At 47.8% G+C, this 14,109-nt stretch overlaps 3 protein-coding genes and 2 non-coding genes across 5 annotated transcripts; 1 reads left to right on the plus strand and 4 right to left on the minus strand.

Annotated features, from left to right (window-relative positions):
* Positions 1 to 253: 253 nt before the first annotated feature.
* Positions 254 to 2,577, minus strand: F4813DRAFT_76352 (velvet factor-domain-containing protein). Its single transcript, XM_049248879.1, has 3 exons — positions 2,241 to 2,577; positions 1,923 to 2,079; positions 254 to 1,855 (listed from the first exon to the last, which is right to left on the minus strand). Exons 1-3 carry the CDS (start codon positions 2,262 to 2,264, stop codon positions 492 to 494), a joined length of 1,545 nt encoding a protein of 514 aa, XP_049099400.1. The 5' UTR covers positions 2,265 to 2,577; the 3' UTR covers positions 254 to 491.
* A 4,994-nt stretch (positions 2,578 to 7,571) lies between these two features.
* Positions 7,572 to 8,063, minus strand: F4813DRAFT_389612 (uncharacterized protein; the record flags this gene model as incomplete). The annotated part of the gene is made up of 1 exon (XM_049246865.1): positions 7,572 to 8,063. One exon carries the CDS (start codon positions 8,061 to 8,063, stop codon positions 7,572 to 7,574), a length of 492 nt encoding a protein of 163 aa, XP_049099401.1.
* Positions 8,064 to 8,931: 868 nt separating this feature from the next.
* Positions 8,932 to 9,042, minus strand: F4813DRAFT_t78. The gene has a single exon. It is a non-coding gene; the product is annotated as a tRNA-Leu (tRNA).
* A 1,034-nt stretch (positions 9,043 to 10,076) lies between these two features.
* F4813DRAFT_t74 lies at positions 10,077 to 10,166 on the plus strand. The gene has a single exon. It is a non-coding gene; the product is annotated as a tRNA-Phe (tRNA).
* A 586-nt stretch (positions 10,167 to 10,752) lies between these two features.
* F4813DRAFT_76439 (family A G protein-coupled receptor-like protein) lies at positions 10,753 to 12,250 on the minus strand. Its single transcript, XM_049248880.1, has 3 exons — positions 11,732 to 12,250; positions 11,526 to 11,674; positions 10,753 to 11,457 (listed from the first exon to the last, which is right to left on the minus strand). Exons 1-3 carry the CDS (start codon positions 12,151 to 12,153, stop codon positions 11,162 to 11,164), a joined length of 867 nt encoding a protein of 288 aa, XP_049099402.1. The 5' UTR covers positions 12,154 to 12,250; the 3' UTR covers positions 10,753 to 11,161.
* Between the last annotated feature and the right edge of the window lie 1,859 nt (positions 12,251 to 14,109).

Here is a 14,109-nt window from a genome sequence, read left to right on the forward strand (position 1 = left end):
ATGATTCCAGCCTAATAATAACGGTATTGTGATATCGCCGACCGCCAACTGCCAACTCACCGGGTATGCTCTACAATCATTGCTGCGCCTTCGGTGAACCAACCCCAGCCGTTCAGTACCGCCTTGTAACCTTCTGCTTTGGCATATGCAGAAATCTTGTAATCATAGTAATTTCTAAGCAATCCGATGATGTAAGTGTTTGTATGTGAAAGGAAAATGCGTAAACATCGCGAGACATCCCGGCAAACAAAGCCTGGTATGCTAAAATGATGTACGTAATGCAAATGAGTGGTAAGGTAAAAAAAAATAAAAAATAAAAATAGCGGGAACATGGGAATAAAAAGTGCAGCCGTCAATCCAGTACAGTCCCCTAGAGTATATACAAAAAGCAAACTGCAAAAGTCATGGGTGCCGATCAACACCCAACGCCAATGCAGACCGTTGATATTGTCAGTGGAAGAAAAAGAACATCCGTAAATATGCTATAATCGTTACGCGATGGAATCGGGGAATGCGGCTGGCCGCTGCGAACCGTCGGCCCGTCTATAAAATGGAACTCCAGGATAGTCTATCGTAGGACGGTCGCCGTTGACATTACGGCCCTGTTGGGAATTAGATGTAAGCTCATCGATTGAGCGCTTCACAGGTCGAGACTCGATATGTGGATACATCGGTCTAGGCAGTGCCGATATTGAGCCGGAACGATCAGGATAATAACTTGGAGACATTTTCGGGCTTGCGATTATAGCAGAAAGTGGAGGCATGGGCCCGACGGAAGAGGAGGTGGGCGGCCGAGTAGGTGCTCGGGACAGTGGATACGGGGCCGTTGGTTTAGCCGAGATTGTCGAGTAACTGGATGAAGATCTTCTCCTAAGATCTGGATCACTAACAGGGGATTCATAATGAGGATAGCCCGGAGGTGCATAACTAGGTGATGGCGGCGGTGGTGGGAAGTTGTTACTCTGAGGGAATATCGATGCCGCAGGAGACACGGGAGTCGATTGGCTAGAAGATGGTGCAGGTCCATAAGGCTGAGCGAAACCTGTATTTCCACCATGTCCGAAGTTGAGCATAGTCGAAGGAGCTTGGCTATTTTGATATAACGGTGGCGGCGGGCCATATTCAGCATTCGAAGGGCGCCGCGGGTGCTCCGGTGCATACGAGGCACGATCCATGCTCGAGTTACTCATAGACCGAGCACGATAGGCTTCAGGAGTTTGTGTTCTATGTCTTTGACGTCGAGCGTACTCCTCTTCCGCATTGTTGTCATATTCGCTAGCTGCAGATGCCTTGGTGTCGCGACGTCTCATGCGAACATCTCGACGGATACGGACTCGACAACCTTGCTCGGCAACCGTGCGGCTCAGGGAGGTACTCTCGGTTAATCCGGGAAACTTCTTCGCGCTATAGACGATGAAATCTGATGACCTAAGGTCCATTCGGTGGTTGGCATTTCCTGCACTAAGATCTGACATCCCATCATCGTGATCCGGAAGGGGCGCATCTCGGTCCTGGTCTTGCTCCTCTTTAATCAACTCGTACAAACTGAACACCAAGCGATAACGTCCTTCGTGGCGAACTGAAAGATCCGGGAATAAAAAGTACCCAGCTGGGTCCGGTCGGTCGAGGTAACAGCATCCCGATACTGGGAATCCGGTAAGTACGGGAGGCGACGTGGCTGCCGGGGTTTGCACCCTGCCGTGGGCCATGGGGCGGGCATGCTCAAGCGAGGCGTAACAGAAGAAATCGACATTATAGTCGAACGTGATATCCCTAGCACCTTCGAAATGCTCTCCTTCAAAGACCCTTAGGGTCACAACAGGCGGCGGATCGACTGGCCGACGGTCGGCAGAAGCTGTTTCTTGGTTAGTCACATTTGAGACTCGGTATTGGTCAGAAACATTGTAAGTGGCTTTCCATACACTTGGGTCCGGAACCACATGCTCTCGCACGTTCGGGCTGCTGCAGAACATCCAATTGGTACCATAAATGTCTACCACCCCTCGTAATGCGCTGCTCGCGAGCGAACATTTTCGGTTCTGCCTGAGGGATAATGACATTCACCAGATTTGACTCGGGCTATATCATAATCAAATCAGCATGCAATAATCACGATAATGCGCCGACGCCTGATAATCGTTCGAAAAAGTGTTCAAAACGGAGACCAATTGCACGGCATCGCGACAAGACGGAGTGGTATTGCCCAAATGGTATTGGGCTCGACTATGATTGCGACATACCTGAATAGGAAGCATTGTGGACATTCTACTTCAGAGGGGGAAAAAAAAATAACGTATGTAATGATATGGGGAATTTGATGTATTCCCAAAACTAAATCCTACCAGCGATCCCACGGTCCCAGAAATTCGGTCCGTCAGGTGAAAGAGGACCAGAACCAGACAAGCGGAATTAGGTTTAACTTGATCGCGGGCATAAACGAAAAAAAACTGGCAGGCGAAACAGATAAAAAGGAATCCGTCAAACTGGGTCGAGGGCGAAGTTTGTTTAGTAGGGAACCCAATACACTGGCTTCTAGCGCGAGGCAACTCGAGAACGATGCGAACGGTCGGGAACGATGACGGTAGAGATTAAAAGCAGATGTGACCTGGAGTTTTAGCAGTTGCTTCCCTGGAACTTTGTCTCGCTGCCTTGATTTCGTGGGTGGCCAGGATCGACTCAGCTCGACGGTCAGAAGTATCTTGATTCTGGCCGACGACGAGGCCCACAAACAAGAAGCAGACGGTTGCTGGCGAGTTTGTCGTCCGAGTCGTCCGAGTCGTCAGAATGATGGGATGGAAAGTTTGATGTGCGAGGAAAAAGAGGGAAAAGAAGAGCCGGGCCGGGCGCCCAGAGAAGGGGAGAAGCCAGTTGTGTGGATGCTGAGAGTGGACTAGTTTAGAACGTGGGAGCCTATGGTAGCGCTTGAGAGGGCATTTGGCAGATTGGGCGATAGCACGAGTGCAAGGGACATGGGATTGGCCCGAGCAAAATCAACCGGGGGGATTACATAGTAGTTAGTACGGGGAGGCACGGGGGGGGGAAGCAGGCAGAGGGGAGTGGAGATGATTGCATCGGGTTCCCTACCTGTGGGTCGAGTTTCACCAATGAGATATAGTATCCCCCACCCCCAAGTGGATTCTAAGCCCCACCATGATACCCACCACCCTCTCATCGCCTGTCCCTGTCTTGGGAAGTCATGCCCACACTGTAAGGTTAAGCAGCACCCGTCCCAGAACTCCCAAGGACAGGGGTACCTGGAACATTCTGACCAAGCGGCTTGTATAAGAATGGAAGGTCCTCCACTCAATTTCAACCCGGCAGCAAATCCCCGAATGGATTTATTCAACAAAGCCAAGAACTTCAGGTTAAGCCAGTCCCGTCTCCTTGGACCGGAGACGGTGTTAGTATATAATATCTCGTACTGTGTAAAATTTATGCTGCTTCTTACATAGGCGTGCAGACCCGTGCAGGTTCCGCGGCGATGCAGTGTATAAACCGGTGGAGTCGCAGCGCCGCAACAACGCAACCGGCCAACCAGCGGGTCTACCACGAGCCAGGATTTTCCATCGTCTGAAGTTTTTCTGAACGGTTCGCGTTTTAAAGAGGCCAATGTCTCGCAAAAGTTTTCGGCCACTCTGCCACTTCAGAGAGGCGCCAAAATATTTAACGGGACCTAGTTCCCCCATTCCCGTAACCGCGGGTAGAGCCGACATTTGCAGTAACATGCATGGAGCACTAACTAGCAGATCAGGCCTTTAGGCGATGCTAAATACCATGTTCCCTTCCCGTACGCTAGCGCAAAATATGTATTATAAGGTAGGTATAATAGATGCGTGCTTCGCATCTACTCGAGGGCAGGTTCGAGTTCTATCCACACAAAATAGTTACAATGGAATGTTTAAGTTAGTTGTTTGCTTACGTGGATGTATTCAAGCGGAAGAAAAAGAAAATGCTTAACTATTAGCACTTTTTAATATACCTAACACTACGACTAATTAGGTAGGAAAAAGAAGGCATTCGATCCATGAGACATCAAATTTTTACTTTTTTTTTTTTTTTTTTTAAGACTCAATTTTTAGCAATTAGTAGGTAGTGCTTGGCGATCTTTCTTATTCTTATTTGGAGATTAAAGTTGCAACCGAAATGACCGATCGTTTAGAACCATTCTTTAAAGCCAACGTACGTCCGTTTACATACCTGACTTGTGTAGGTACCTAATTACCTAAGTGCCTAATTTCGTATATGCCCTTTACTCCAACAGCAGATGTTTAAATAGCCTCTATCCCTCTTTCGTATTAGCCACCTTTTCTTCTGGGACGGTGGATCGCAAATATATTACACTAGATGCAATATACCTGGGTAAAGCTCACCTGGGTATCATGTATGAAATCAAGTGGCATTACCACATGGGTTTCAACGCATTGCGGGTAGAACCCGAATGGTCTTATCTTTTCGCCGAAATCTTTATCTTGCTATAACTATGATATTTATATTTCTTATATTCTTAATAAGACCGACTGAATGACGTTAAATAATCTTTTGTTCCAAATATGAAACTCTCTGCTTTAAACTTGCATACCGAATCTTACTTTGTACATATTGTACATAGTAGCTGTAGTTTTCACGCTAATGTCTACTAATAATAAAGGTGGTTTGCTACAAGTATGTATGTAGTACGTACCAGAGCTAAGGTTAAATGCCGTTTAGTGTTATTTTAAGTGGCTTGTCTCGGAAGTAACGAATTATGATACTAAAATAGGCTTAAGTCATCCATATTTTAAGCGCTGTGCCGCTGAAAGCTTTCAAAGTTCTCACCGAGATCATACATTCTGTTTCTGTCCCCAATAAGGATAAATGACAAGATGTCAATCGACAACCTTCCTACCGAGAGCAAAATTTGGTTCCATTCAAAAGCTTGTTAGGTACCTAAGGGACAGCTAATAATATCGACTTAACAAGTTACATAACCGTGGATATTTCTACTATGTAGTTACCTACAGTGACCATTCACAACACTTACAACAATTTACGGACCCAGACACCCGGGATGCCAATCACTATCCACTCGACCCCATCGGCGCAAACGTGCTTAAGGCCGAAGATCAGAAACAAGGACTGAGTGGATCTATATCATCTGATACGTCAATTGGCCTATGCGCTGCATATCTCCATGGAGTCAGGGACTCAAGAATTTAAGATTTCCACGGGCGTTGGAACCAAGTCTTACTATGCGAAGCTCCCACGTCCACGTTGACATTGACAAGCGGCACCTAGAAATAAGCTCGGCACCACAACTTGGCTGGTGTCAAGATGAGATGACGTGCTGCCACTACTTACGGTTACTACGTAAGGTTTAACTTTGTCGAAGTCGGGGTAGCGATTCTCAAGCTCTAAGCTCTCAAGCCCGGGACGGGTCAGAGGTCCACTTATTAACTTATCAGGAAGGGCTCGTCTTATGTAGTCTTAGGGGTTAGTTGGCACCGAAGCTACGTCTAACATGGTGATAGGTCATACGGATATAAGTCATTGCATACTATGTACATAGCACAAGTACGGCCGAAACCCTGTCGGTCCTTTGCTCTGGGAATACATACTGACTCGACAGGCCCATTATTCTTCGCCAATGTGTAATAACACAGCCTACCCTTACATACATAAAGAAACCCGAGCTAACGGCACCGGTTGCTCCAAGAAATGTATAACGTTTACAAGGGTCTTTAGTCCGTTGGACAGCAGCAATGACTAGGACAAGAAGAATGACTATTTTAGCAAATCAAAATCAAAATCAAAATCAAAATCAAAACCACCAACATCCAGACATACTGGACCTAACCTAGGCACCTAATCTACCCAACCTTCCAAGCTGAATCATCGCATGTCCCAACCCGCCACCGCTAATTAATTAGGTTATGTAGGCATATTCCATTTTTACATACTTTACGAGGTCGTTCCAGTCCACGTGTATGTCTTGCAACATCGTTTACACTTTCCTTTCCTTGCCTCGCGCGCGCGTAGCCAAGCCAGTGGCCAGCCGCGCAGTCGTCTACCTAACATACCGCATACGTGTCGAATGGGTTTATGACGCGGTTATTGACACCAACTCCCGCCATCATTTATGGCCAGATTGTTAGTGATAGTGTCATGGTCATGGTAAGTTGGCAGAGCGGTCTAGAAGCACATTTTAATATTACGAGTCACTTTACAACGACATCATGAGAACTTTATCTCTATGTTCCCGAGTTCCCGATGGTGGCCAGGCAATTTGCTATCCGCGCTCATGACCGTATCGAAATATTAAGTACAGACCATCTACCCTCGAGCCTACGTCGAGAGGGTATTTAATCGCAAACGGTCGAGGAGCCGTACTAAACTTATGTGTAAGCATGACTCCGAGATGCGTGAAACCTATCCCGGCTACCCACATAAGGATATTCTATCAAGGAATACGACCGGTATAGTAACCGTGACTAGTAGGTCTTTTGTTATCTGCTGTGTAGCCTTTGTTGGCGCCATTTTGAAGAAACAGAGGCTATTGCATAGTAGGGGGTCATCAATTCCAGTCTTAGCTGTCTTACTTGATAATGAAGGATCCTCCCAATAGTTGGCCAACTAAGGAAATCCACGGCGTAGTTCTTAATAGGTACGCCATCGCGTGAGCACTTCACGAGAGAGTCGATCTTCGATCTCTCGGCGATGCTTGAAATTAGGCTAAGAAACAATGTGGTGTATCCCGCTTTTGTGAACATAACATATGATAGATACCGAAGCCGGCATCGATTGCGGCACTCCTAATACCAGCTCTGTATCCAAAGCACTCCGTCTGAAGTCCGAGATGCGGCACGGCCGGTTACACTAGATCGATTCCCATGTATACGAAATATACTGCATCCAAAAGTAGCAGAGTATTCTCAAGATAACCAAGTAGGTAAGCATCCTAAGCGGCGCTTCTAGCTAAGACAGCCAGACAGCATATACTCCTTTCCAGCCAGCCACGCCTCGGTCCACGCAGGCAAGCAAAAAAAAAAAAAAGAAGAAGAATTTTCTTTTCTCACCCAACCAAAATGTCGAGACCCCGGTTATCTGCGTCGCTCAAGTCACACGGCTTTCTCAGTAGCCGAAACCAGGTTTGTCACACTGGCCTGGTGATCAAACAATAATACTCTTTAATCGCCAGAGCTTTTTTAACGGCAAAGCAAACTTGACCGGGAACCAACAAGCCCATTCACTTTATGATATGTCGGGACGGGTCCTAGACGACCAGTGCTCAGCCCAAGGTCGGTCCCGTCTGTCTACACTATGTATGTATGTATGTATGTATGTGGCTTGTTTGCTGCTGCAGAAGCAAGGCAAGGCAAGGCAACGGCAAGGCAACGGCAATAGCGTCGTGTCATATCATATTTAGCACACGGGACGTCTCTCCCTTCCAAAGCCACCAACACGCGCAATGGCAGGCCTATGAGATATCAAGCGGCTAGCGGCTCGCACCCGGTACCGAGAAGTGCGCGTATCCGGGATCATTTTTCGGTGCTTGACATCCGCATCCCGGGCCCCATACACACTCCCTCCCTTCCTTACCAGCCCATATTACGGCTCCCCCCTCCCACTCCTACTCCTCCTCCCACCACCAGGTCTGGTCTTACTGCTTGTCCCACACCCACACCCACACCCACCCCCTTATCCCCCCATCCCATCCTCATCCTCACCCTGTCCCGCAGCCGTCGGCGGTTCTTCCTCCTCTGCCTGTAACTGCTCCTCGACAGCGGGCGCAGCTGCTGCGGCCACTCGAAGACTGGGTCGAGCCAGCGCTCGGGCACGCCCGAGGACGTCGCTCGCCCGTGCCGGCACAGGATGTGTTGCCAGGAGTGGGCGAGCACGCAGACCAGCGTGAGCAGCAGCACCACGCTGACGATGGCCACGGCCATGGCGGTGATGAATGCCTTGGGGAAGTCCTCTGGCACGGGGGCGTCTTTTCCGTCCAGGACTTGCGCGCGGCACGGTGCTGTGTGGAGAAGGAGGACCGAAGGGATGGTGATGGTGATGATGATGGGGACTAGGGATGCCATCGTTATGACACGTCGGAAATTGGCGTCTGTCGGCACGAGTGAAATGGGTATTAGCACTCTTCCCTGATATTAGGACGATCCTCAAGCACAAGAGCGCGCAGGATTGAAGATCATCCGATATGATAATGAGGATAATGAATTCGTTAACGTCCAGCGGGTATGGATAATTACAAGGTGGTAAGCAACCGCCTCGAGCGCGGGCACTACGGGACTGCGAGTCACTCATAAAGCAAGGCAACTATTCACACCCATTCCAAACTCAGATGCTTCATAGAATCATCATATTTTGTTACATGGAGCTTTCCCAGCAGCTCTCCTGTCGATCACGGCGGATACGAGGCAAGAAACAGGTTATGGTAAACTTAATCGGGTACCAGGGCATGCAACTTGGGATTCGCAAAGGTAGGTTTGAACTCATGTGAGGTCTGTTCGCTTGTAACCAAGGATTCCTCGATAGCTAGGGAGAGCAGTTCGTAAGTCCACAAGTTCTATCCAAAATACACCTGCCTGGCTCCTTGAGGACCATGGCTGTACTTAATCGGTAAGCTAGGTAAGCATAGCTTTACCTTACATGGGTAAATATGACGTTGGAAAGGTTATAGGATAACAGGAATATTTCATGCAGAATCGCGTAAGATGCGACACTACCCGCCATTCTATACGCCATACTGTAGAGAATAACAAAAAGAAAAGAAAAGAAAATAACATTCAAGGAGACAGCAAAGAATTCATTGCAGATGTGAATATCGAACAGTTCGTGTCTTGCGATTCATTTTAATTGAGGCTGGCTAATAAATAATAATGTATCTACACCAACCAACAAAAAATCAATCTGCACAAAGTCAAAAAAAGATAATTGCATTTTCCTTGATAAGACGGGGATTCGAACCCCGGCCCCTTTCGGGAGTAGGAAACTCATTGGATGAGTAAAGAGTCAAACTCTTGAATCTACCGCCATAGACCGCTCGGCCATCTTACCATTTCTCGGAAAGTGCAAAGTGCAGGAGGCTTAGTGCCTCGGTTGAGGTTCTGGCTCGGATTTTGCAGTTATATTCTAGTGGCGCTTGGTGGTGCGCAAAGTTACATACCTAGACAGACTGCCCCGCAGACTGGTGGCGGGGCTGCGCAATTCTCCGAGTCTGACCCGATGTCCTGCCGGATGGCATTTTCGCTTCTTTAGGTACCTAACCTTAGGTACGTACGTTTAGGAAGTGTTACCATCGAGCTGCTCTAATGATTTAATTCGCCATACCATGTAACCTATGTAGTTCGCTTCCTTTGAGACATCTACGACATACTGGCCCTAGAAAATATGCATTATTCGGAAAAGGGCGCGAGAAAGAAGTCAATACCCATACCCGTGTAGTCCACAGGTACAGCAGATATTAGGTGTTAGCTGGTCTACTTCTACTCCAAGTAAGTATATTTCTATAAAGGTAATTTAGACAAACGTCTTCAAGAGGTCCTCTAGAAATACCAGCTCGTCGGAAAGGTTTATAAATCTAGTTGGGTTTCATGTTCGGAATTGCTATCCTAGATTATCTATAACGGATCAGCTTTGAAAAGGCATCCGTTCATCATCGAAGTGTACTTTGCCGATATGATTCAAGCACCTGTGCTCTTCGATCGTAAGATCTAGGTTAACTAGCTGTTATTGCCATCCTATCTATCCCTTTAACATTTGATATGCCCGTCATATTGCCTAAGCTACACCGTGAACACACTCTCCACGTAGGTATTCCCAGAACCTAACCTAGGTACTTTACACACCTAAGCCTACCTAACCTATTACTCCACGCCATCGAACCACAACAGGAGGTACCTTACCTACACAAATCCGCAAAAACAATCTTCAGCACCGAGAAACCATCTCATACCCACTAACCCCACAATCCTACATTTATGTAGACCCGCAGCACCCGATAGTACAGCCCTAAACGCCGCTAGCCACGAAGCCACACCAAGGGCAACCAAAATATAGTCCACTATAAAGCATGAATCTGTCATCAACCCGCGGGGATAGCTCAGTTGGGAGAGCGTCAGACTGAAGTCAAACTTCATTCTAACATCTGAAGGTCGTGCGTTCGATCCGCACTCACCGCAACCAATCTTTTTGCCCCTTCGAGGGGAGGGTATCAGAGTGAAATTTATAAGTTCGATTCGCACCCAGTCTTTTTTTTTTTCTGCCTCCTTGCTGCCCTTTTTCTGGAGGTCATGAAGGGGGGACATATAGATAGCCCTGACCTAGTAGAATCTGCATCGAGGTGATGATGGGCTGGTGTCTGGTAGGCTATGCTTTGGTAGGCTGGTGAGCAGATGTCAATACGAGGCTTTTAGCTCCGAGCGCGATATCTTCCTAGGTATTCACATACAACTGACCTAGGTATTATGAATCTTATTGGCCTAGGCGTAGATGCCATCTTCGTAGACCCTAAAGCTCATCCCATATCCCATTGCATCGCCCCTTTAGAATATTGAATCATCTTCGTACCATTACTTAGCGTACTATGAATTCATGCGGTGCGATGGTGTAATAGTATATATAGTACATACAAAAACAGCAGAACCCCTAACTAAAGGATCAATAGCTATCTATCATATGGACGAATGAAGTTCTTACATATAAGACAACACCAGACAACATGTCAATCCAATGACAGAACCATCTTCACCTAAAAAACAACATCAAGCAACATCCATACCGAACAGCGAAGGGATATTTATTAACCTCAACTACCCATTAATATTATTAGACTGACTACCTACTAAACCCAACCACACCCAACACCCACACTTATTACTACAAAGGGTATAATGTCCATCCATCCATCTTCCTAAACGAGCGAAGGGGTATATATATATATATCATAACAATTCGCGACCGATCCCGCATCCCAATCAATACAGGTCGTCACAATTCGTCGGTCATTATAGTCGTAAAGAGTGACAGGCCCAGCCTACCATGGTTGACACCAAACGAGGTTAGGTGAGAGGGGATTTCGAGCGTATCATAAGCACAGCACCGAGGGCCCGCAAGCAACGCTCAGCACTCACCAGGCAAAAACGCGCGATCCATGCCGGTACTCCGTTTATTTTATTTACGCCGTCTGCTCGCCGACGACGGGCGCCGCGGGGGCGGTAGCCGTCTTCTCGGGGAATTCACCGGCTTGGTGGACGCGGCCGTATCGGGTGAAGGCAATGTTAAGCCTGCCGTAGTCCCACCTTCGGGAAAGGAAGAGGAAGGCAAAGGAGAGGACGGGGACCAGGAGGACGTCCAGAATGCCGAAGAAGATGTATCCGGGGGTCACGCCGATGCGGTTGCCGCCGTCGGATAGACCCCAAGCGATCGGGTACAGGAGCCAGAGGAGGTTGATCCATCCCGCAAGAAGGGTGTCTGCGATACCAGAGTTAGCAATCACCATTCTATCGAGGTATAATGAATTACTTCAGGGTGTCACTTACGGTCACCGGCAACATTGACGCGCCTGGCAGAAGTTGTGCCGTGGAAGAGGGTGCTGAACGCGAGAAGGACCCACGAGATGGTTCCGAAAGCGTAAAAACCCCATTTGTAGTTGGAAGTCGTGAAGGCGGAGACAAGGTAAGAGATAACCCTACTATCTGTTAACACACGTTGAAGATTTATATCGGATACTACGAGTTCTACTCACCAGGTCCATGCCAAGGCGACATTGTAAAGGATAGTCGCCCAAGAGACGCCGCTCAGGAGGCCAAGGGCGATAGTGACGACGGGGAAGCTAACGGCCCAGTTGACGTACTCAGCCCAGAAGATCTGTCGTGTCCATAGCTCCGTAGGCTTGTAGTTGATAACCGGGATGACCTCGTAGGCGAGATCAGAAGCAATGGCGAAGTAGGAGATGGAGCCGACAAGGAGGGCGATGGTAAAGAGGTAATGGAAGATCTTCTCGCCAGATCGAGCTACGAAGCTAGTAGCGTAGAAGATAATGAAAGAGACAACGTAGATAGCCGTCACCGCCCATAACCAGTCGCTGCCGTTAACGCTCAGCTTCTCACTGCCGCTTGGAGGGTTGATCGAGAGAGCCTCGTTCGCACGATAGAATATGACACCCATGTCTATGGTCTGTTTTGATAATATCTACCAGGCAAGCCGGAGAGTATTCAAAATAAAATTCTTCACTTTCAAAGTGAGAGGTAGAGAAATTTTCTAATATAACTTTTGGATCACGGTAGTCGCTGTGATTTGCTGAGTAGCTGAGTAGCTAAGTAGCTGAGGTAGACGAGTCAGAAGACGAAGGGGGACGAGGCTCATAATATAGGAGACGGCCCCCTTGCGCTCACATCTAAGATACAAAGCTGTATAGTTGCATCATCGCGAGGGCCGGAGACCAATAATTGGCGATGAGTCAATATCCCAGAGTGAAGCAATAGGTCAAAGCCGAGATCCGCACGAAGTATTCCGGCCATACGATCATATGATTGCAAATTTTGTACATATGGATGGAAGCTTCCACAAAAGCCGGAAGGGTGCGAGCGACGGACCACGACGGGTTCTAGCGATGCGTTTGTGGCATGGGCTGGACTGGAGTACATGGTTCTCGAGCCAATATGGTTGACGATCCTTCAGCCCTGATGTGGAGAAAACTACCACGAGAACGTGGCAAACTTACAATATCTATCCGTCCGTATTGGTAATCATTCATCTCTATGTAGTGTATAGCTAGGAAATAATAACCCCAAAATACTACAAATAGCTCTACATAGAAGCCCGAGGCAATGGATTATTATTCCCATCCCATCGCGGGAAAGGTCATGAGGGCGTAACTAACGCCCGGATATGTATGTATGGTCAGCAAAGACGGCTCGGCAATGGCGACGAGAAGTCCAACCAACAGACCATGTCAGTGAAGAAACGACCGACCATTCGAAGGGCTCTCACGGCAGCATCGGATGAGCTAACACAAGATGCGCGATTCGAAAATAGTGTACTATGTAATGATAGGTCCCCACCGAATGCTCGACCACGTTCTGTCTAAATGAGGAACTGGGTAACTAGCACCAGATAGAGCTAGCATCGTTGAAGCAATGCCGGAGCTTGCAGGGGCCTGGCCCTGCTGCCCTGACAACATAGGAGACTTGGAGCTCCGCACTTCCGATGAAGGCCGGGAAGGCGAAAGCATCGAACGTCGCGAGGGTAGCAGTGAAATAACTAGGAAAATGTATAGTGGCGTCTACTTGACGTGACGTGATTGTGTAATTAAAGCTTTCCCCTTTCTGTATGTGTTATGTGCTATGTGTTATGTGTTATGTGAAGAATGAGATACCTACTCGATTATATTATCTTACCACCGCTTGGGCTTCCGAGGGAGTATGTAAACGGCGGCCTTGGAGAAGCTCTCATATTTCGATTTACCGATCTCTAAGCCAAGCCAAGACACCGTCTGGTAGTTGATAGGCCCTCTGTTTCGTCAAGTCCATCATTACCCTGAGCGTCAAGGCGGGAAGTGTCCTTAGAGGGGGGAAGACGAGAAGTTTGGACCATTGAGAGCCTCAATTGCCTGCAGCTCTCCCCAAAGCCACCCCCGGCTTTCACGGAAACGCACCAGGGCACTATGGATCGAGATGCAACGCTAGACCAGTCTCAGATGGCGATCGACTGTGCAGGTGTCACGCCACCGGGAGCCACCAGGCGAGGCCTTTTTTGTTTCCTTGCCGTTGGATTTACATATTATGTATGGTGGTTTAGTTTTTGCGGAAGATGATGGAATGACAAGCTTGTTTAAACGACCTTTGATGCCACCAGGCCACGTTGGATAGATCGGACCACGTAGAACAATTTGTTATGTATTTGGTCAAGTCGATTATCGTTAAGCAACTATTCATTATTAATTATTAATTTCTAGTCGGCGACTGCCGAACAATCCGGACTTTCTTACCTTACATAACAGGTAGGTATGTACCTACCTATGTATGCATTAGCTGCCTTATGTAGTTACCTCATAACCTCATATGTATATGTATTACATAACCACCTCCTGGTCACTTACATACATATGTACATGTATGTAAT

Source organism: Daldinia decipiens, assembly GCF_022478715.1.
Source record: "Daldinia decipiens strain CBS 113046 unplaced genomic scaffold F4813scaffold_17, whole genome shotgun sequence".
NCBI classification, from domain to species: domain Eukaryota; kingdom Fungi; phylum Ascomycota; class Sordariomycetes; order Xylariales; family Hypoxylaceae; genus Daldinia; species Daldinia decipiens.

What these genes read in the sequence shown, in the direction of transcription:
- F4813DRAFT_76352 (XM_049248879.1), bottom strand. Translation starts at nt 2,264, where the DNA reads ATGTCCACAATGCTTCCTATTCAG. An exon ending in CCACAATGCTTCCTATTCAG is followed by an intron (nt 2,080 to 2,240) that starts GTATGTCGCAAT and finishes ATTATGATATAG; the next exon opens with CCCGAGTCAAATCTGGTGAA. An exon ending in ATGTGGTTCCGGACCCAAGT is followed by an intron (nt 1,856 to 1,922) that starts GTATGGAAAGCC and finishes ACCAAGAAACAG; the next exon opens with CTTCTGCCGACCGTCGGCCA.
- F4813DRAFT_76439 (XM_049248880.1), bottom strand. Translation starts at nt 12,153, where the DNA reads ATGGGTGTCATATTCTATCGTGCGAACGAGGCTCTCTCGATCAACCCT. An exon ending in GTCGCCTTGGCATGGACCTG is followed by an intron (nt 11,675 to 11,731) that starts GTGAGTAGAACT and finishes AACAGATAGTAG; the next exon opens with GGTTATCTCTTACCTTGTCT. An exon ending in CGTCAATGTTGCCGGTGACC is followed by an intron (nt 11,458 to 11,525) that starts GTAAGTGACACC and finishes CTGGTATCGCAG; the next exon opens with ACACCCTTCTTGCGGGATGG.